Genomic DNA, 23,775 nt, shown 5'->3' with positions numbered 1-23,775 from the left:
AATCTCTTATAAGTTGTTTATTGTCACCTAAAATTTAAATCCAAAAATAATCCTCGTCTATCCCCATTTTCGTGCCCACAGTTTCATAGCTTCAAAATGTGAGATTCCCCTCTATATATTAATAATTAATAAATGTATATTTTAAAGAAGGTACAGTCCAAGAATTTTAGCTTTATATAAACCGTCATAACGACCTCTGACTCCAATATTTCAGCAACTCACATTCTCAAAGAAAAAAAGATGCAGAGAAACAAGAAAACATCACTAGTGTTTTTGATATTTGTTATTATAGCAACCTTCACTATGTTTGCAATAATATCAGTAGAAGCAAGAAAACATCATCACAACAACAAGAACAAGAACAATTCCAATATCAAAGATAAGAGGAACAACAATCACAGCAACCCTCCAATTCCAAGTCCAGCCCCAGCCCCATCACAATCCAGTACTTTTGATATTCTGTCATTTGGAGCCAAAGCTGATGGAGTTTCTGATGATTCTAAGGTACCCTATCCTTAAAAACCACGAGGTTTATTTTTGTAATTTTGCCTTTTTTATTTATTTCTGTAAACAGGCACTTTTAGCAGCATGGAAAGCAGCCTGCAAGGTAACTGGTGCAACTGTAAAAATTCCAGCAAAGTTAAAGTTCCTTATCAACCCCATAACTCTTCAAGGTCCATGTATGCCTCACCTTGTTCTTCAGGTAATTACCTTTAATTTTACTGACACTCCAATTAATTTATGATTTCTGTTAAAAAATGCAAAGAGTATATTCTTTCCCATTTTTTAAGTTAATTAAATATTGGAATTAAAGGTGTAAGTGGAATTCCATATATGCAGATAGATGGAATAGTGTTAGCTCCTCCAGAAGTAGGTTCATGGCCTAAAACCAGCCTCTTTCAATGGTTTAACTTCAAATGGGTTCATCAATTTTCTATTCAAGGTTCTGGTTCTGTTAATGGCCAAGGATTTCATTGGTGGTCTCCCAGCTCTAATCTTTATTTTGTTCAGGTTAATTAATTACACAATTTTTTTTTTTATTATAATATCTTCTTTCAAATGTTGTGATAAAAGAGAAAATTCAACAAATTAATTATTTATTTATATACCAACTAATTTACCAGACCTCCTTAATTATATAATGTACTTTTGCAGAAGAAATCCAAAAACATTCCTGACATGAAGCCCACAGTAAGATTTCTTCCTTTTTCTTGCTTTTCAGTTATGGCCATACTTCTATATTTCATATATATTCCAATAGGGAAAAAATATCGAGACTACTCAATAGGGTAAATTACACCGTGCGTACTGAACTTTGCACATTTTAACATTTTAGCCACTGAATTTCAATTCTTAATGGTATGATCACTAAACTTTACACTTTTTAACATCGGTGACCACTCAACATCTCAAAATGATAGTTAACGGTCTCAAAATAAAAAAATTCGAAGAGTTAATGATATTCTAAGAAACTTTAATTCTTGAAACTTTTCGTTTCATTTAGATGTTGATTGGTTAGGAGAGATAGTGAATTTTTAGAGATAGAAGGCTTCAAAAAATGTGGTTTCATGATAAATATCGTTTTGAACAACTTTAATTCTTGAATGTTTTCATTTTGAGGTCGTTAACGGTCATTTTGAGGAGTTAGTTAAAGTTAAGTGACTGGTATTAAAAAGTGTAAAGTGGTCATACTCTTAAGAATTAAAATTCAGTTACCACAAACAATGTTAAAATAGATAAAATTGAGTGGTCATGAATGTAATTTACCCCTACTCAATAGTTCCAATTTTGGTGATTGAGTTAACTATGAACAACTAATTTTATCATAAGAGTGTTATCTATAGACACATTTAAAAGGTAAAATTTAAATCTAGATGAAATAAATAACGTTTTGTTAACAGAGATTTATATTCAAATCTAACTTTCTTATCATTAGAGTTTAAAGTGACTAAAAAAATCTAACTGCTTAATGTGTTGAATGAAAACTTAGGACTCCATTACTAAAATTGGAATGTTAAGGGGCCTGAAAATGAATTTTGCCTATAATATATATATTTTTTTGCAATTCTAATATGCCTAATTTGCTTATAATTGATTTTTTTTCTTAATAGGCTTTGAGATTCTATGATAGTTACAATGTTACAGTTCGTGACATAGAAATCATAAACAGTCCTCAGTGTCATCTCAAATTTGACAGCTCCAAGGGCATAATAGTCAACAATATTACAATATCTTCACCTGGAGATAGCCCAAATACTGATGGAATTCACTTGCAGAATACACAAGATGTTGAAATTCAGCATTCTAATATTGGAACTGGTAAGAATCATTTCACCTATAAATATAAACTTAAGATACTAATTAATATAATTTTAATATTATTTCTAAATATGTATAATATACGTAAATTGAATTCTAACCGAAACGACACATGACATCCACATGTGCCACACACTCGATTGTCAGATATCGGTTATTTTTACGAAAAAAAGTTTAATTTTTTTTCATAAAAATAGGCGACAATTGGCTGTCACGTATCGTTTCGGTCAGAGATATTATTCGGATGCCTTTTAATCGTTAAAATCGCGAGAGTGATCTAATTGAGACACTATTCAAAGGTAGGTGATTTTATTGAGATAAATTGGAATTGAGTGATCATTTTGAGACAACCATGTAACTTGAGTGAACATTAAGCTTAATGCATCATTTGCCCCTGAATTTGTCCAAAAAGCTTGATTGACCCCTGAACTTTCAAATTATCCCCATAGCTCTCTGAACTTACATAAAATTTCAGTTAGCCCCTTGAACTTGCGTAAACTGTAATCAATTGATCACTCGGTTGCAAAAAAAGTAAGTTAAATACTGAAGATGTATTCCACGTGTCTTAGAATGTTATTGCATAATTTAAGAATAGATTAAAAATAAAGTTATTACTTACTCAACTATAAACTTTGTATCCGATCTTGATTGTTTTACTTTTTTTTTAAGACGCGTGCAATATATTTTCCGCATTTAACTTATTTTATTTGCAACCAATGAGCAATTGATTACATTTTATATAAGTTCAAAGGACTATCGGGATACTTTAAAAATTCAGGGGCCAATCAAACTTTTTGGATATGTTGGGAGTACAATGTATTAAGCCTAATTAATTAGATAAAAGGAGTAGAACAGTCAAAACATAGTCATGTTGCAATATGGATGGTGCATGTCATGTTATTAAGTATACAGAAAAAATATATCGGTTTCTGCCACTTACATATGGATATATATAATAAATACAAATAGAGTTAGGTTGAAAGAAATTTTTAAAACCGCACATTAACTGTCACTAAACTAACTTTTGAGACAAGCATGAGCAATGAAAGCAACTTTTTCAGTAGTATATTCTTTGTTTTAATTATAAGTATATATATGTTTGGTACAGGTGATGACTGTATTTCCATACAAACTGGTTGCTCCAATATTCATATCCATCATATTAATTGTGGCCCAGGACATGGTATAAGGTAACTTTTCCTATTTATTTAACACCATATATATATATAAGGGCGGTGTTCATGGATAGTTATTTTAAATTATATATTAATTTATTCGGGATAAAAAACAACATTTTGACTTCGGGCAGTTTGATTCAGCTGTTAATTAATAATAGTGACTGATTTTAGCTGTTAATCGTTAGCGGTTATAGTAATTTTTTTTGATGTTAGTTGTTAATTGTTAGTGGTTGTAGTTAATTTTTTGATGTTAACTGTTAGCTGTTTATTATTACCTGATCAATTATTAGTGTTTTTGGTAAAATTGTAATATGGATATATTTTAACTCTTACGGGGCGTTTGGTATTCTACTAGGATAGGGATAGAGATAAAGGTTGAGATAGGGATAAGGATAAATGGTTGTGATAATGATAAAAATATGATAGTTGAGAATTATTATTCAATATTTGGTACGTGAGATAGAGATGGGGATAAAATAACATTTTACTATTTTAACCTTATTTAAACTACATAACATTAATTTGAGGGATAAGATGGACTTTTCCATCCTATTAAAGTCGCAGGAGCTTATCCCACCTCCTTATACCACCCCTCCTAGGTATAGGATTTGAGGGATAAGAAGCTTATCCCTCATCCGTCTCACTCTTCTATCTCGCAAACAAACACGAGATAACTTATCTCGTGTTTTTTTATCCCTATCCCACCACCTATATCCCTTCTAACAAACACCCCGTTAGAGTTTTCTAATTTGAGCCTGTGTTCAAAACTGACATTGTCAACCTAAAAGTTTTTAGTTTTGTTAACCACGAGTACCTTATCATTTTTTAGGAACAAAAAAAACCACAGGCACTCATTTATAAATCGGCGATACCATGAGTTTAATAAAAAATACAATACAAATTAGTAAATAATCTGAATAAACTAAATTAAAAGAAAAAGGCGAAAAATTTATTGAATAGGCAAAACCTTGTTATTTCGGAAATAATATTATAGAAATATAAATAATATTAAAAAAGAGATATTTTTGAAAATTATAAGGATAATTTTGTTAACGTCGAATATATATAAATAACTTTTCACGTTTCCTTAAAAAATGTTAAACAATGCCGTTGTATAAACCTAACCAAAAGCTGTTGTTGTACAAAATGTTGTTCAGAAAAACTGAAACTGACACTGTTCATATTATGCCCTTTATGTTATATTAATTAAAACTCTTATATATCCTCTTATCATTAATTTTCTTTTTATCTTGTAATTTCAGTATAGGAAGCCTGGGAAAGGATAAAACTGCAGCATGTGTTTCCGATATTACTGTTGAGAAAATCTCCCTCAAAAACACACTAGCTGGAGCTAGAATAAAGACATGGCAGGTTAGTAATACATAGATTACTCAAATAAAGATAAAAAAAATACCCCCTTAAATTATAGTACTTCCATTCCATATTATTTGTCACATTTATCAAATTGTTCTCTCCCTAATATATATCATGGAACCGATGGAGTATCATTAATGTTTAATGAGCAATTACTGTCATTTGTATATTTTTATCCTTCACAGGGAGGCGTGGGAATAGTGAAAAATGTAACATTTTCAAATATCGAAGTAACAGATGTGATGTATCCGATAATAATAGATCAATTCTACTGCGATAAGCATAAATGCAACAACCAAACCGAAGCAGTGGCGATTACGGGAGTGAAATATGACCAAATAATAGGAAGTTACACGAAGCAGCCAATTCATTTAGCTTGCAGCAAAAATGTGCCTTGTGTGGAGGTTGATCTAATAAATATTCAGTTGAAAGCTTCATCATCAAATAATAATGTTGGGTTAAAAAGATCACAAGGTTTGTGTTTGAATTCATATGGGAAATCAGAAGCACCACTTTTGCCTTCAAGTATTGATTATTGTTTATTAAAGGATAATAGTTTTGTTAAGAGGATTGCAAGGTCACATGAACATCTATGCTAGCTAATTGTGCCTTTTTTTCCATGTTTATGCTTCCCTTCTGCAAACCTTTTTTCAATGTGGGAAGGTGATGATATGTAACATGTTTGCAATAAATGTTGTTTGTGGCAATTGATCCGTTCGAGATGCTATATCCTGATGTTGCATAATCACTTCATTTTCAATACCGACGAAAAAGTTTTGGACATTTCAGAATAGTTTTCTTATTTGTTTGGAGATTTATTTTTCCATCCATGTTATTAGGGTCCGTTTGGTGTGCCGTAATACAGTGTAATGTAATCAAAGTTGTAATGTAATGAAATGGAATAGTGATTCCATTACCATGTTTGGTTGACAGATAAAAAATATACGATGAAATGTAATTACCATTACAATATTTATGTTTGCTTAGTTAAATGTAATCGTAAAATTTTATTTACGTAATTAAAATCAACAAACAAAACATGAAAAACGTGAAATTAGTATATAGTTTTCCGTGTTTTTATAGTAATTTTTTTTTACATTTTTCTCGTTTTTTCGTTTTCCATTTTCACCGTTTTTTCCTATTTTCTCATCTTCTTATTTTTCATTTTTCACATTTTTTTTTTCGTTTTTGAGAATGGTGAGATTTGACAAATGAAAGGATAAATGGAACTTTAAAGATAGAAATTAGATTATATGCTTTGGATGTAATGAGAATTCAAGCCATTTTTTTATGTAATGGGGATTAAAATAGTTGTTAAAAAAATTTAATCTATGAATTTTTCATTCCATTACAATAAAATTTTAATATGCAACCAAACATGATAATGACCCTTCAATGCAGTGGCGGAGCCAGAGTTTGAGATTAGGGGGGGCTAATTTTAGCTGTAAAAAAAAAATCTATGTACATAGAAAAAATTAAAGATAAAACTATATAAAAAAATTAATTCTATTGCAAAATAATAAAAAGTAATTTTTACAGATACGATACCGATAAGTATATAACTATTTTGAAAAATAAATGAGCTACTAACAATCTACAATCTAGTGATAGTTGGCAATAGTGTTCTACGAGACCGAATATTCTGAAATTTTTGCAAAATAGCTTCATTCTACAAAACATCTAATTTGTAAACTCAATTCAAAGTCATAAATTAAACCCCTAAATTTATATCACAAAACCTCTAATTTATAAACCCAATTCGAAATCATAAATTAAACACCTAAATTTATATCAAAAAAATCACTATGTATATCACAATTTGAAACCCCTAATTTATAAACTCAATTCAAAGTTATAAATTAAACCCCTAAATTTATCCCCTAATTTAACCCTAAATTAGAAAATTCTAAATTCATCAAAATTTACATTACTAAATTAAATTAAACCACACAAATAATACTAATAATTCATAACAAACATCAAATTAAATATATACTAAGCTAAATTAGAATTTTTAGAACAAAATGCACCCAAATAACTAATAACCTAAAAAATTAAATATTAAAGAATTAAGAGAAAGAGTAAAAAAATAGAGTATTATCTTAGTTTAATAGTTTGGCTTGTTAAAAGAAGACAAAAAGAAAATTAAATGTGAAGAAGAAAAGAAGAAAAAATAATGGCTGCTTTGTTTTTGGTTGGTCGAAAAAGAAATGGAAAGGAGGAGAAGCAAGCAAATAAGAAAGTGAAGTGAGTGAAAGAAAAAGGTAGGGTAGGGGCAGCAAAGAAATGAAATGAAATTCACACGCTGATAATTTGATCTAATTTTTTTAAAATGGACCCAGACAAAACGATGCCGTTTTTGACTGGGCCAATTAAAAAAAAAATTAGTGCCCAGCCCAGCATTAACTGGGCAGGGCACTAAGATCTGTTTCTTCTTTGTTGAAGAAGAAACAAGGCGAGCGGCTGCGGCATCTCCATTGTTGGAGAAGGGGGTGCTTTTCAGGGGCGGAACAGTACCATTCCTAGGGGTTTTGCCGGAGCTGGGGGGGGGGCTTCGGCCCCCCCAAGCTCTGGGCTGTCTCCGCCCCTGCTTCAATGTAATGGGCATTCCATTACATCTTACCAAACGGACCCTTAGTACCTATCTACATCTCAGAATTCTACTCCGACAATTACACTCTATATTTATCTTTTAACTAGATACTTATATGTATTCAATTGCGGTTTTTTGGTGATAAGGTTTCAGTGAGTTTAGCATACTCAAACAGTACATATTAAACTCTTTAAAAGATCCACGTCAATTAGGATTCTAGCATAATGTCCCATCTCTCCTTCAACCGTATTTCGATCAAAACGAAGTGGAATTCCTACAGCACTTGCAATACTAGCCATTATACGTCTATCCCAAAATTCTCAGGGAAGATTGTAGAATCTTACCCAAACTTGAACCGAGGAGGATTTATAAGAGTCCGGATTGAAGCCCGGGGACCAAGGAATGAGTCTCATAACCCCAGGCTTAAGGACGACTGCCCCTTGACTCCAAACTGTTTGTAAGGCTTCCGCCGTTGGAAGAAGAATGTGATAAAAACCCCTACCAAGTGAAATTAGCTTCCAATCCATACTAAGGCCCCAAAGTGAATTGAGTTTACCTTTAAGAGCTTGATGTTTCCAAGAGGATTCCCCTTTGGAGAGAGTAACACGTCCAATTACAGAGTGTTTGCAAAAATCAAGCCGCTCATTGTAAATAGCCTGTTGAATTTTAATTGCCCTAAATCCACCCTCATCGGAGATTTGAGGTTGAATGGGGCCCGGAACCGATGATGAAGCCACCGCACTGGTGAGTGTCGCTGCATAGGTTTTACGCCCAAATTTAGGGATTTGAGACGTGACAGAAGTCGGACCAAGAATACCCAACGGAGGCTTCGTAGGTTGCTAGCAGACAGAGTATTTGAGGAAGGCGGATCGAGAGAATAGGTGTGCAATTGAAAAAGAGGTCTCCGGCCCCGGAGGAGCCATGGCGGCAGACGGAAATCTCAGGGACAAAGAGGGGTTAGGTCATGGGAGCCGCCCGAAAGTCGAGAGTTTTTTAACAGCAAAAAAACCAAAGCACAAACAGCCAGCCAAAACCACAGTAAACAAAAGAACCAGATCGAATATCCAGAAATCAAATCGCACATCGAAACCACACACAAGCCATACAAGTTTCAATAAAACGAAATCAAGAAACCAACAATTAATTTCAGGGAAAGAAATCGCACAGGCACAATCGCGAAGGGATCGCCCAAAACATCCGTCAATATCTTTTTAATAATAATAAAATCGTGATCTAGGGCAGGGAGAAGAGCGATCAGAGATGGGCAATGAAGGGGATGTGATATGTCGCTTGCCGTATGGTGGTGACCTTCCTTCAACGAGATTCTGGATTGTTGATGGTGGTGATCTTCAATGTTGACGATGGAAAAACCTTCTTTTTCTTCTTTGGCTTATCGCATCTTTTCCCTAAAAAAGAATATATTATTATTAACTTTGATAAGTAAAAAAGGGGTAAAAAAAATTGACAAAAATATTGTTTGTCTTGTCATTATTTCTGATGGTGTTAGGCCAAAGTCCATGATTTGCTAACGGTGACAACCAAATTCACCTTTTTGACAAAAACAAAATAAAAAAACAAAAAATAAAACCACAGACTTGCATTCTGCAAAACAGTGTAATCACATGAGTTTCTTTTGGAATTAATCCTAATCAAAACTATGCAAAAGCATTAAACTTACAAAACAAACTGTGATGAAGTATGATGATGCATATCTACTTTAGAAATGACTCTTTTATTACCTCTTCCCCTTATGCTATTATTAGCAAATTTGAGGCTTGAAATATGTAAACCTTGTCCTTTCTCATTTGAGCTACATTCAGACATGTAATAGTTTTCTTCCCTAGAAACATTTGATGGACCTAAAAGCATTCCACCCCATGGTGGGAAATGTATAAACATATAGGAATTGTGAAACATATCATCATTATCCCCATAAGTGGTATCCTTGCTTCTTTCAAGTATTTTGATCCTTTGATGAATAATAATTGTGTTAGCACTGCTCCTAAATTTCCACCTCCTCCTATCATGCCTCATATTAGCCCCAATGACCTAATCAAAGACACAATACGATGAATTACCATTTTTCTTACATTTATATATCTAATGATCAAATATATAATATAACACGATTTTGACATAATAACCCGAAATTACCACCTTTACTTGTGTTCTAATTTTCAGAGTAAAATTGTAAAAAGTAGCTACGAAAAAGAAAAACTAAACAAATATTTACTCTTAGGAGTAGATTTGATTGCACCTTATTTACGAGGCTCCGCTAAGTCTTAAAACATTCCCCTAAACCCTAATACTTCAACCAAACAGATCTAAATCTTGTTCACACACCAAAAAAATTTCATGAATTTTAAATAAATTGAAAAAAGTTCACCTTCTTGAGACAAAAGGAACCACACCAAATGTGAGTCCACAAGCACCTTGGTAGACAAAAGAGAAAAAAATTATGGTTACAACTGAACCACTTAACGAAGACATTCTTCCCAGAATTATGCAAAAAACACCACATATTGTCTGAACTATCCACAGAGCCCAAAGTCTACCTCTCATCTTATCCTATATTTTTTTCGATCATGTCCGAGATAATTCCTCCACTAGGTCGAGATACAATATTTGCCAATCCAAAACGCGCTGCAATTATTCCTACCGTGTGTAATTTTAGATCAAACATGTCATAAAAATATTTTCCAATTATATTATCAATTGTTAGTTCCACTCCAAAACAATACCCGTATGTCAATGCCAAAATCCACCCTTCCATGGTAAAAATGATTGAAAATTTATCTTTATGTTTATCCCTCGATTTCTTTAGCTGCATGAAGTTCCCATCTGGTATATCTTTGACGAACATCAACACATCAAACACAGAAAGTGTTTGAAACATTGCAGGAATTAAGAACGATACTCTCCAAGCTTTGAATTTCGCTACTCTAGTATCTCGGATTAGGCTAAAAATTAGCGACATAATCAATTGCGTTGCTTTTCCTTTGAGATTCCCCTACCATGCGGAAACACTGTTGGCTGTGGCGACCATCGGAGCAGAAAATATGGAGTTCATCTAGAATTAAATGGAGACAAAAGTGGCTAAAGAGAAGCCGGTGAAGAATTAGATAAGGAGGAAAGAGATTGGGGAAGAAACGATGGAAGTGAAGTAAACTATTAGAGCAGGAAGAAGGATGAGAGAAGCTGAGGCAAGTCGAGGACCAAAGAGATCGCAAGCAGTTTCCATAGCTATTTGAGCTAAAACTGCACGAGAAACTGATGTAATTCATGTCATGTCCGTGTCCAAGAGTTTCAATCTTAATTATCGGGGTGATAGTATATATATTTCGAGTATTAATTAATTCGGCATTATAACTATATTAATGAGATTATTAGAAAAAATTGTTTAGAAAGAAAAATGGAAAAAAAGAGGGATTAGTTTTGATCCTCGTGTAACTTCTCAGATCCTCGTGGCCTTCAAATATCATCCCTGCACGGGGAGCGATCCCTGTGGACACTCCGACGATCCAGAAAGTTAGATGTTCGATATGGTTACTAAGGAAATAATCGAGGAGCTTAGAATGTACCCGATCGAGTAATGAGAGTGAGAAAGAGAGTTCATCCCTCTACCTTCCCTTTGTTGGGGTATTTATAGTGAGTTGTGGGGTCTCTCGGGCCTCCTAGGGCCTTGCTTGTGCTGGGCCTGGGCCTAATGGGCCCTCTGCTCACATTCCTTATCAAGTAGTCCTCCCGCGATGAAGTAAAGAACGAGTATTCCATGCTAGTTGCTAGTGGTTCGCGGGTGCCGCTGTCGGCGAACAGAAAAACATATGTCTGGTCCGGCCGATTTTTGAGAAAAAACCCTTAGGCTCCCACGCGTGCGTTTTTCTGCCATTTTGGCATTAAATGCTGGTCATCAAAGCATCTCTGCATGCACCGTCATATGTCTCGATTGGATTGCTTCGTCGGCGCCCCTCTTTTCTCTTGATATAAAAAGGAAAAAGAGAGACTCAAACGCATTTTTCTTTTTGCCTCTTCCTTTCACAGTGCCTTCCTTTCTTCCCTGCTTTCTCTATTTTTTGCAAGGTGTCGTCCCCTGCTTTTCTGAGCGTAGTGATATCCGACTGGAGTGTCCATCGGCCGGTGTTCAGTAGGCGACGGTGTAGAGGGTGCTTCCGCCGACTGTTGCTATGTAGAGTGAGGTCAGTCATCCCTCTTTCCTTCATTGTGTTTTTGCTTTAATCTGGGGGGGAGGGGATTATGTTAGAGGGTTCTTCTCGAGGAGCCTTGAAGCGACTTCCGCCTGTGATTCCGGGTGACTTTGCTCTTCATGACGCATCGCGCACTCGTTCGTCTAAACGGAATAGGCGGATAAAATCGGAGGGGGAAACCAGTTCTCTCGTTGGAAAGACGCAAAAGAAAAAATGTGCAGTGCCGCGTGCTGTTCCCAGCGTCGAGCGGCCAGTTGGTGGTGTCGCGGTGGGTATCCACGAAGTGATTATGGAGGTGCCAGACGGTCTTGTAACGGAGGATCGAACCCTCGCCACCCTATACGAAGAGATGACAGCGAAGTTGTGGATAAAGTTACCAGGTGTGGGGGGAATCGATGGTAAACGTTTCGAGAGGTCGTAACGGCCAAAAAGGCCGGAGTCCTTCTCAATAGAGGATGCGCACATCATCACCGTGTCTGCGGACTTGGCCTCCATCTTGGCAGTTTATCGGATAGGCTAGCCGTATGAGCTGATCGCGCTTCGCGAGGAGGATCGTGCTCACCATGCAGGCGGGGCCAACGAGCTGGTAGTGTACGAGGAACAGCTGGAATCCAGAATGCGGCTTCCCCTGCTGCCTTTCTTTATTGAGGTGCTAAAGGAGTACGATCTTTGCCCTGGTCAGATCCATCCGAATGGATGGAGAATGATGGTGGGCTTTTACTCGCTGTGTAGATCAGCGGGGTTTCGAGCAACTGGGCTCGTTTTCCGCCAGTTTTTCTGTCCGAATAAAGGGCCGCGATCGCAGCACGTAACTTTCTCCCATCATAAGTTCAAAGTGATTGGAGGGCTTAAAGACAAGATCAATGAATACAGACACTGCTATTTTCTTGTTCGCAAGCTTGACGGGGACTTTCCTTTCCGGGTAGTTTGGAATGAGGACCCCATAGACTCAGGTTGCTGGTTGATGCCTCAGGAGATGTTAGAATCAGAGGAGCAATTAGTGAAGTATTTGATGAAGGAAAATAGGCAAACGTTTGGCAGCAGAAATATAAATTTTTTAACCTATTTCCTTTAACCAAGATCTGTTAATCGTTATTTTATATAAAGAGGGATAGAAGGAAATACCTTTCGATGATCTATCTACTGTTGCAAGCGAAGTGCCCTCAACTCTTACTCCGAGTTCACAAGCACAAAACAAACACAATTCAAACGAAGTTAGAATTCAACTGTATAATAACACTCAAAGTAGATTGCATCTAATTAATCAACACAAGATTAAGGAATAAGAGAAAGAGATGAAAAATCAATTGAACGGAAGCAAGTGGTGAAGAATTGATCCACTATGGTAGGGGTCGATTTTCTCTCTCCCGGGATTGCTTGTGATGGCCAAAATTCACAGTTAAGGGGGGTATATATAGCCTCTTCCATCTAAACCCTAGTCAGATAGAATTAGGTTATTGAATAAGAATTTAATTCGGAATAAAATTCTTATTGTTATTATCTATAATTATATTAAATATAAAGATAATAATAATAGAAGCAAATTTAATCTCATTAAACCTCCTAATAATAACTTATTGATAGGATAATAATAATAACTTATTGGTAGGATAATAATAGAAGCAATTTAATCTCATTAAACCTCCTAACTTATTTATCCTATAATGAATTTAATTCATAATCATAATCTAATTATAATTGTTTAAATTAAATTAATTCCTTTGTGTGTTTTAATATACAAATTCGCCCCCCTATGCTACTGGGCCTTATTGGACTCAGTTGGGCTTCCGTCAATTAATTAACATCTATTTCTCTTTTGGGTTTGAAGTCTTATGTGTGACCCATTAGGTTCTTATTGCTTCTAGCCGTATACAACTATTAAATTAATTTTCTCAGAATTATATTTAATCTTTGTATAACGGAATGAGTACGCGAACTTTGACTGGCAGATCCGAAACATTCCCCCAGAGCTATAAGAAGACAGGTTGATTCTATCGTTGACCTTTCCGTATTAGTTACAGTATAATTCGATCCTTTGTCAACTACATCCTTGAACAGAATCTTATGACTATGGGCAATGTCAAGTCACATATAGCGAGACGTTCGTTTTACTTGTACAGGCCGAGTTAACTCCAATTAGATAGGTAAAGTGAAATCTGCATTTCAAGTATTAAGCTATCACCTTGCAAGGATTTAGAGTTAAGTCTTCCACAGGCGATCCTTGGACATATCTCCCATTTATCAGGAGTGACAAATGCTCAATCCAATGTATAACTATCCTGCAATTACTTCTTGTGATACCCAACGTCTGCCGTACATACCCCGGAGTCATCCCTGTTATGGATCGTGTTACAATAAGATCAAAGCATCACATTCCATAATCCAGAATCACTAATTAACATTCCTTTGAGTCTTAGGATTACTTATACCTACTAATACCAATGAGATGAACATGTGACAAGGATAAATCTACCCATCCCGTTATCTCAAGTTGGGTCCCCAATCCTAATGAACTCATTTCATTGGATCCATGTAACTGTCCAGATATCTGCATATCTGAAGTTTGTGAGATCAGCTCTCTGTCTCGACAGAAAACATTGTTATATGTAAGTCTCAACAATGTTATGTCAATCCCTATTCAAAACATATCACTTGACTTGGGGTGGCTTTAAGTTTATTAGTTTATTATAATGTTTCGTCTCACTTCATGCTTGTATGAACACTTTATAATCACTTTAAATAAACTCAGGGATTTCCTTTTATTAGACTTATTTAGTTCTTTAAAGGAGGTTGCCTTTATACAGTTATGAAACCATATCTTATTAAAACAAATGACATAAAGAATAATTCATTTACATTAGGTTTATATCCTGGAACAATTGTCTATAGGACACTAAACCCCAACATTTGAAAGATCTTCCCTCCGACAAGGATCATAAGAAAGACATGGATGAACTCATCGGGCATTTCCTAGCCTCGGGGTACTATATCTGGAATCAGTGGCGGATAGCGCAGCTATCGAGTTGGTCCACGAAGGATTTTGATAAGTGGAGGAGAGGTTATAACTTTTCTACTGGTGAGCTCACCGAACTGGAGTCGATTACTATGAATGTTGCCGTTGTAGGTGAGGTATCTGGGTTGTTGTTCGAGGGGTTTTGATATTAATGTTGCGCGTTTGCTTGAAAAAATATTAAGTGTGCTTTTCTATTTCGCAGGTGCCGGGGATCCTCGTGTAAGCATGGACTTTGACCCAGATGAATTCGGTGTGGGTATTGATAGTGCGCAGGAGGCGTTCGTTGGTGCTTCGGCCTCCCTAGCTTCTTTCTCCTCGCTGGAGGACGCAAACCAAGTGATCCAAAGCATGGGAGGGGTTCTCGTAGCGTCCGAGGATGGTGGAGTTGCTGCTGATATTCCTCAGGGGATGCCCGTGCGAGGTTTCGAGGAGAAGAACGCTGAAAAGGAGCTGGAGGTGATCTGTGTTGAGGAAGAGAGCGAGGGCGGCGAGGGGCAAATTGAAGTTTTCCTAGTTCGAAAACGTAAATCTGACAAAGGGAAGATGGTGGCAGGTGTTGAGAATGAAACTCGGACTGCTGATGATGATGTCGCGGGTGCAATTGAGAGCTCTAAGCGAGCGCGCACCGAAGTGGGGGCTGAGCTGGCGGCCGACTTAGTGGATAGGGTGGGCGATCATCTAGAGATGGTAAAAGAATGGAAATTAAACTTGCAAAGTTTCACGACTTCATCCTCGGGCTGGCGGTTGATGCAGATATGATGACGTCGGACCTACCACGTGTAATGGCCCGCGTTGTGAGGGTGCCCGGGGAATCACACCGGATGGAAGGTGTGTCAAAGATTGATCTGGGAGTAGAAACACTATTTGCACTCGGGGTGGTAAGGTTCTTCGAAGTAGGCTATTTGTATAAACTGCTATGTATCTGAGCGTGACTTTTGTCTTATGTTTCGTATGCAGGCCATGTCAAATGCCAACATGGTTTTTGACATGTGCATCAACGATGAGCATGTCTTCCGAGAAATGGAGCAAGGTCTGCGGAATTCTGTGGCCGATCTGGAGAAAGTGAACGTGAAGTTGGTCAAGGCGGGTGAACTTTTGGATGAGCGGGAATCCGAGATTGCGGGCTTGCGTGACCAACTTAGGATGGAAAAAGTAGAGAAAGTGGGGCTGCAGCTAAAGTTAGCTGATGATGCCGAGGAGCTTTGTTGTCGCAAAGTGCTGTTGAAGGCGGCAATGCTCTGGGTTCGTCGGGTCAAGGAAACTTTGGTTGAGAAGAAACAGCAGCTTTCTTCGTTGGGCGAGGAGAAGACAAATATGCAAATGGAGAATGAGAAACTCCAGCGGGAGCTCGAAGTAGCCCGCAAAGAAGCTGCTGACCTGCGTGCTTTCGCGGGGCAACGTGAAGAGAAACTTGTCAAGATGGACCGTATAATGGTTATTGGTGCCGCTCATGCTACCGGATATACGGTTCCCCCGGAGGTCGTGTTTTCTCTAGAGATCTATAACAAAAAGGCGCAGGGGAAGGCCGTGGAGTTTTGTGGTCACTTTAAGAAGAAATCGGTAGGCTAGATACACTTACACTTGTCCTCCTTCCGATAGTCTCCTTTGGCCTTATCCTTCTCCGACTCCTCATAACCGGTCGGGCGGTCGCAGTCGTCGTAACGGATGAAAGTCTGCACCGTGGTCATCAGTTCCTCGAATGACCGCGACATTTTCCTGAAACATTTCCGTTTAAGGGGTTCGCAACAGGTTCCCTTTGCGAGGGCGTCATGAGCTACCTCTAGGTTTAGCCCTTTGACCTGAGAGGCCATGTGGTGGAACCTAAAGAGGAAATTGCGTAATGGCTCAGTGGTTCGCTGCTTGAGGCCGTTGAGGTCGGAACTGATTTTTCTCACCTTTGCGGCTGCGGCGAACCTTGAGAGAAAGAGATCTTTAAACAGGTCAAAGGAGTCAATAGATTTGGGGGCCAGCCCCCGATACCATTCTTGCGTGCTTGCCGATAGTGTGGTGGGAAAGACTTTGCACATGATGTCTTCATCTTTGGAATAGAGGTTAATGGTGCTCATAAAAGAGGCTACGTGGTCATTGGGGTCTTCGGTCCCCGAGTATTGTGACAGGCGAGGACCCTTGCAGTCACGCGGGAACCTCGTTTCGATGATTCGCTGCACCAACAGAGTTTTGCTGGACGTGATGCTTCCCCCCATCACTCCTTCGAGTGCCCTCTTGTCTAGAAAGCGATGGATCTTCATCTCCAACAGGTCCTCGCTGCTTACGGCTGCCTGAACCTCGGATGCTACGGCCTTCCCCGCTGGTGTCGTGTTCGTGTCCTCAGGCCGTCTCTCGACAGACGCTCCTGGGACCGCGGATCTCCCTGCGGTCATGTCTTCTCGTCGCGGCTCTGCGACTTCCTTGAGGTATTGCCAGATTTTGGCGTTCTCCTCCTATAGGTTTCTTTATTGCTCCATGATTTTTACCTGAGCCGCCGTGTGAACAGCCTGAGTGGTCTAGAAGCCACGTATTGCGTTGAGGAGCTGTGAGGTGTTGTAAGCCTCCTCTTCCTCCGGATCTACCTCCTCCATCAGCGGGGCCAGGTTTCTACGGGAGATTGGGATGACTGGCGCAGAACGCACTTCGTTAGTCATGGAGCTAGTTGCTCTGGTGTCCTGTACCCAGGCCTGACCCTCTGAGATGACACTTCTTCGGATTTTCCTTCCTCATTTATCACTTCCTCTGTTAGTCCTTCTCCTAAGACGGATACATGCAATCCACTTCCCACATTTATCTTTTCATCGGAGTCCAACAACTCCTCTTCATCCTCCCCGAAGGGTCCTACTATCAAGTTTCTTCCTAGCCCAAGTCCAATCATACTTACCCTATAGTTAGGCAAGGGATTAAGCCTAGTGGAAGGGTTCGCTGATGATGGATCGGCTATCTTCTTCTCCTCAATCAAATCATGAATCTCATGCTTTAGCCTCTCACAATTTTCAATGGTGTGCCCGTAGTTACTATGGAACTCGCAATACCCATTGGTTATCATCTGTGGTGTGGGTCCTGTCTTGTTCTTGGGAGTAAGAGCTTTCAGTAACTCCTTTTTCTGCAATCGTTCGAAAACTTTTGCATAGGTCTGATCAAACTTGGTAAACTACCTTTTCTCGATAGCGTTGAGTTCAAGCATTTTCACTGCGGCAGGTTCTGTATTTGTGATCGGCCCTCCGGCGCTATACCCAGACTTCGTCCACTTAGTATAAGCTTTCTTCGGCTCACCGTCCCCCTCAACTATCAATGCGCAACTATACATCTGATTGAAATCAGAAAAAGGCATATACCGCAGCTCATTCTTAATATATGGCAAGGTGTTGCCAATTACCATTCGGATCTGGTCCTGCTCAAGCGGCTTCTGCTTCATAACTACCGCTTTGGCTCTCCACCTCCTTATAAAATCAGACAGAGACTCTCCAGCTTATTGCTTAGTGCTCTCTAGTTCTTTCAACGTAACCTCAAGTATAGTGTTGAAACTATACTGAGCGATAAATGATTTTGCCAACTCCTTCCAATCTCGCTTTGTTACCAACGGCAACGCATGAAACCACACGAGGGCAGCCCCCTCCAGATAAGTATTGAATAATCCAAGAACTTGTTCCTCAGTCAGGATCGTGTGTTTCATCACTGCGACATACTGGTTCATGTGGGCAGTGGGATCCCCAGTTCCATCAAACTTCTTCATGTCAGGGAGCCGGAACTTCAAAGGCAAAGCAGTTGCCGACAAACAATTCTTCAAATTATAAAAGTCCTGACTTCCGGAGCTTCCCCCACGCAGGTCCTGCACCTCCTGAGTAATGTGCTGCTTCCATTCCTCCTCCTTAGCCTTCTCCTTCTCAAGCTGTTTCTGGATATAGTCCTGATAGTCATCCTCATTCCCGAAGCGGGGGCCAATGTTCACTTTATTCTCAGCACGCTTACTACCGCTCTTGTTATCCTTTAGGGCCAACTCAGCTAGCTGGGCCAGGATTGCGGCCAACTGATCGTTAATGTTGTTCACAGAATTCTCCAATTCGGCCACCTTTTCGTCGGTCGTAGACATACTGACCGAAGACTGAGTATACTCGGACGAAGATGATTCAGAAGCCACAACTGCCGACTGCGATGGTTCAAAACTGTCAATCTGCAACTGGTCGAACTGTCTGACTAGCCGACTACTCTTTCGAAACCACAACCTCTTAATGATGATGTCTGCGTAAGAAACACTCGTTTCAGTATGTATGCATGATTTTTATATGCATGATTCGTGGTGTGTGCGTTTATTATTTTCGAATATATAAGATAAGACGAGCAAACGTTAGTCTAAATACACGTATCACAACATCTCTCTTCCACCCTTATTCCTCCACACACTCGATGGTCCAAGTCTCTTTCCTAGGATTTTGGTTTGGGGCTCACATTGCAATCCAGGGGGCGTTTGATGCCGTCGATTATTGTGGAAAAATAAATCATCCATCAAACAATACAATTCGTTCTGATGTATCAGCGTTCAGTGACTAAGATATCGACCAAATTAGATTGTCCTTTCGAATAACTCGTCTTTCGTTATTTCGCGAGATGCATTAGTTCGGGTTTTGACTCCCTTTTGAGCGTATCTCGGATTTAGACGTGGTACGAGTTATTTTTTTGGTTCAATCGTTCGTTATTGACAATGATTCGTCCCCCCCTTTTATTCGCGCGGGTTCGTGTCTCGATTTTTGGATTACGACGGGATCTTTTGGATCTATCGAGAGACGTAACCACGTGCTTATTTAGTGATGATATCACTTTTGTATTTTTTTTAGGGAACAGACCCATTGCGTAACGTGTTTGATTTTAGTGTCAAGAATCTGTTTGCTCGTTTTGGCTACGTGAAAAAGACGGCGAGTCTTATTCGAGCGCACGATAATCTTTCGGCTAATAACAACTCTTTATTTCTTCCAATTTACGGGATATAACATCCTAGCGTGGTTATAGAAAATCAACATTTCGTTTAATCGCATGCTTATTCGAAGCGAGGATATTACCGTTCTTTTCACTTTGGCACGAGTTAAGAAAACATGCAGATCGAGCCATATTTCTTGTAGTTTTGGTAATGGTCGAAATGATCGAGCCATTAGTCAAACCCACAGTCTCGTCCATATGGCGCAATTATGCGGTTTAGCTTAATTCGGCTTCGTGATTTTAAGCGGCGTATATACTCGTTCGAGGCACGTATTCAACGGCATTGGTTCATTTTCTTTAACTACTCTCGGGATTGACATATATCGTAGATACGGAATGATTTTGGTCGTTTGTTTATTTTTGCTTTTCTTTTATTTTCTTAGTCACTTTTGCGGATACGTCCATTTCTCCTTAGAACAACGCAAAGCATTACGTAAGAGCTCGTCTTTTATTCGAAAGGGACGGGCCACGTTTGCAAAACTCTTTACGTTACAACGGGGTCGTTCAAAACAGAAATGTTCTTCGTTTTCGTTTCGTCATAATCTCGCTTTATCCCAACGTATTTAAAGAATGTGAATAACAGCTATCGTTAATATAGTCTTTTGAATCGAGATATAACCATCCTTAATACCAAACCGATTTGTACTAATACGTGCTTACGTCATAACGTATTTCCTGAACATGTGCCTTCTTCGGGACACGGAAAGGGACCAGGCGGGTCGCACAAGTTCATTCACACGAGATGACTAAGTCGTCTTTAGTTCGAATCGTTTCGATGTTTTGGGGTAGTTTATATATCGGTTCAAGAGTATATATTAACGTATCGTTTCATTTTCTTTACATAGTTTAGGATTAGACACGTATCATGTCAATTTGAAAACATGAATTGATTCATTTATCACATCAAAAATGGTAACAGGTAATCCTATGGCAACTTCTAAGGCTACTATATGCTGACACGGCTGATCGCGGGACCTCACAGGACCGCACAAATTCGCCCCTAACGAATGGATAGGGACCCTTTGGCGCCTTACTGCAAGGGGGAACTTACACTAGCCTCTTTCGAGCGACGAATGGACTCTCGCTAGAGGTTTCGCGGAAATTACCCAAAAGGTTTGCAATAATGCTTATGAATGCATACGAAAAGAAATAATACGATCCGTCCCCGTTAAGGGCTTAATACACGCCTTCCGGAATCAAATTTCTCGCTTCCCCAGCAGAGTCGCCACTTGTTAGCCGAGGTGCCGCGGCCTAATCTCCCGGGCGGACCGGGGGGTGGACACCTCATGGCGACGTAAGCGGTGATTGGCGCCGAAAGCAACCAATCGTGGAATCAAGCTGCTCGGCAGGACCGGAGCTCGGAGATATGGAAGAGTCGCCACCCACGAATGGGAAAATGAACACCGATCCCTTGCGGGAGACCCGTGTGGGTTCGAGAAACTTAGGTACGAGCCGAGAAGGCTAGCTCCTTTCCGGAGAAAGGCTACTAGGCACCCCGACATCGCCCGGTTATGAACCACCGGCCTCCTACTTAGCGTGTTAGGCGATAACGGACTAATCATATATCTCTTTAAGTTTAAAATTCATTTGAAACCTTTTCTTTCTCGCTTTGAAAATCGTTTTGAGCATGTTAAAGCCATTTTAGTAAAGAATCACCCATTTTGCATGAATTTAAAGTATTTAGGAGAGGAAGAGGGAGATAGAAGAAAGAATTGATTTATTCACAGTGTGACTTATGCTTCAATTTACATATTAAATCTACACTAATCTCACTCCCCAAAAATGAGTTTATTTACATGGTTCATACCTTAATCGTCGTTGGAACAATTTAGGTACGTTTCAAAACCCCGTTAATTTACATGATGTTCACTCGAATCGCCGTTGGAACGACTCGAGCGTTTGAAAATGTGAGATAAGAATCTTTAACCGGAAAAACGTGATTAAGCATACAAGTTCGTTTATTTTTGTACAAAAACCGTTTAAACACAAAACGATTCAAAACTCTATTATTTACAAGAAAACGATTTTAATTACAAAGTTCGCTTAACCCGCCGTTGGAACGGGTTAAGGTTTCAAAACGTGACGTTTTAGAAAACCATTTTAAAACAACAAGAATAGAACTTTTATTTACACTTTTAAAGACATCTAAATACCTTTGACTTAAATAACCAAATTAAAATCTCTTTTTGTGGTTTATTCTTCCCATCTTCCCTCAAATTAATCCTCACTTAACATAATTATTATAATGAACAAATTAAATCCAAAACCCACCCAACCTAAAATATCTAAAATATATACATATATTCATACAAGAGAAATATTTGATAAATACAAGGAAAATAGTTTTATAGCTATATGTATAAATAGTAAAGAAATAATAATAGTAGGAAATATTATGAATAAACCTATAAATAATATAGTATAACTACTTTAACATAGTAATATATATATATATATATATATATATATATATATATATATATATATATATAATAAATCGTGACCATATACCCGCCCTATACATATATATACGCGAACGACATACGAAAACAAGTAAATACATATATACATATAGACTAATATATATAAATCAAAATTATTTGAGGTAAGTATATATATATATATATATATATATATATATATATATAAACTAAAATCGACCACTATGTAATAAAATAGTAACTAGACCCAAAAAGAGAAAAATCCATTTGATATACTAATATACACCTATATATATACCTATATAACCATTAAAACAATTCTAATATACCCCATGAAACAAATATAATATAACCCATACATAAATATACATACATACTAATATACCATTAAACCCCCTCCCCCTCTTTGTCCGTATATATATATAAATGGGCCAAAATGGAAAATACCCAAATCAATCCCTAGTTTTATAAAGATTTAGAAAAAGAGACCCAAAACATAATAAAACAAAAAGATGTAAATATCAGAAACAGTCCCTTTGAAATTCCAGATTTATTGAAACTTATTAGATCTACTCTATTTCATCGTTTTGATCCCCGAACTACCCAAATCGGGTCATGGTTCGTAACGGGGAACCTCAAAACGAAGTTTTATTCCCAAAAACAGTTTGAAAACATTTATAAACACACGGATCTACAACGCTTTAATCCCGAACTACTCCTAAATCGGATCACGGTTCGTATTGGGATTTAAAACAAAGTTTTATTTTAGATCCAAACCCAAATATTAGTAGAATCAAAACAGAAAATTAATTTGACAAATCTAAACAATAAAAGTGCAATAAAAGAGTAAATGAAGAGATCTAAATAACAAAGATATAATGAAAGAGTAAACGGGTCTAGTTCCTCGGATTATTACCTCTCAATCGGTAATGGGAATGCCAAATCAAGTCGATTTATTGTGTTTTGAGTCGGTTTTTTTGTGTTTTTGGACGAATTCGGGTCTCGTCGAATTTCTCCAGGGGTTCTGGTTTTTTCTTCCTCCTTTTGTGCATTGAGCTCCATCCTATTTATAGGCATGGAGCCTTCACAATTAAGGTTTTTTTTTACTTGGAACCTAAGGGTAGGCTCCAAGTAAAGCTAAATTAGCTTACTCTTGACTTGGAGCCAAGGGTAAGCTAATTTGGCTTAATGACTTATTATTATAATTATTATTATACTTATTATTATTATTATTTGATTTTAATTTTTAATTTTTTTTTTATAAATCCTAAGCTAAAATTGTACTTGGCATTTGGCCAAGTGCAGCAAAATGCACTTGGCCGAATGCCAAGTGCAGGGGGCTGGGCCTGGGCGGCCCAGCCCCGTCACGGGCCTTCCAACGGCCCGTGACGTAAATACCGGCCCCCGACGGGGCCGCGTTTAAATATACTAAAAAAATAAAAATGTTTAACTAACAAAATACATCTAAAAATAACCAAAATCAATAACGATTTTCATCGAAAATGATTTTCGTCAAAACTGATTTTATAAAATTAGCTTTTATAAAATCGATCTTTTTACAAAACCATATATATTTTTTGGATTGCTCGAATACCAAAATAAAACCCTCTATCGTCCCGAGACTCTATTAATAATAAAATAAATAAGAAAAGGGCGTGAAATACCCCGAACTCGGCGAGACGATTTAAGA

At 37.9% G+C, this 23,775-nt stretch overlaps 1 protein-coding gene and 1 pseudogene across 1 annotated transcript; one reads left to right on the top strand and one right to left on the bottom strand.

Annotated features, from left to right (window-relative positions):
• Positions 1 to 240: 240 nt before the first annotated feature.
• Positions 241 to 5,470, top strand: LOC136231062 (polygalacturonase At1g48100). The gene is made up of 8 exons (XM_066020308.1): positions 241 to 504; positions 575 to 703; positions 841 to 1,011; positions 1,156 to 1,191; positions 2,112 to 2,319; positions 3,428 to 3,509; positions 4,760 to 4,868; positions 5,057 to 5,470. The coding sequence occupies exons 1-8, from the start codon at positions 241 to 243 to the stop codon at positions 5,468 to 5,470; spliced, it is 1,413 nt and encodes a 470-aa protein (XP_065876380.1).
• A 3,308-nt stretch (positions 5,471 to 8,778) lies between these two features.
• LOC136229705 (high affinity nitrate transporter 2.5-like) overlaps positions 8,779 to 23,775 on the bottom strand; it is a 50,863-nt pseudogene continuing 35,866 nt past the window's right edge.

This window comes from Euphorbia lathyris, chromosome 5 (assembly GCF_963576675.1).
Source record: "Euphorbia lathyris chromosome 5, ddEupLath1.1, whole genome shotgun sequence".
Taxonomy (NCBI): Eukaryota; Viridiplantae; Streptophyta; class Magnoliopsida; order Malpighiales; family Euphorbiaceae; genus Euphorbia; species Euphorbia lathyris.
The sequence above is the reverse complement of the archived record's forward strand: the minus strand, read 5'-3'. Positions and strand labels throughout refer to the sequence as shown.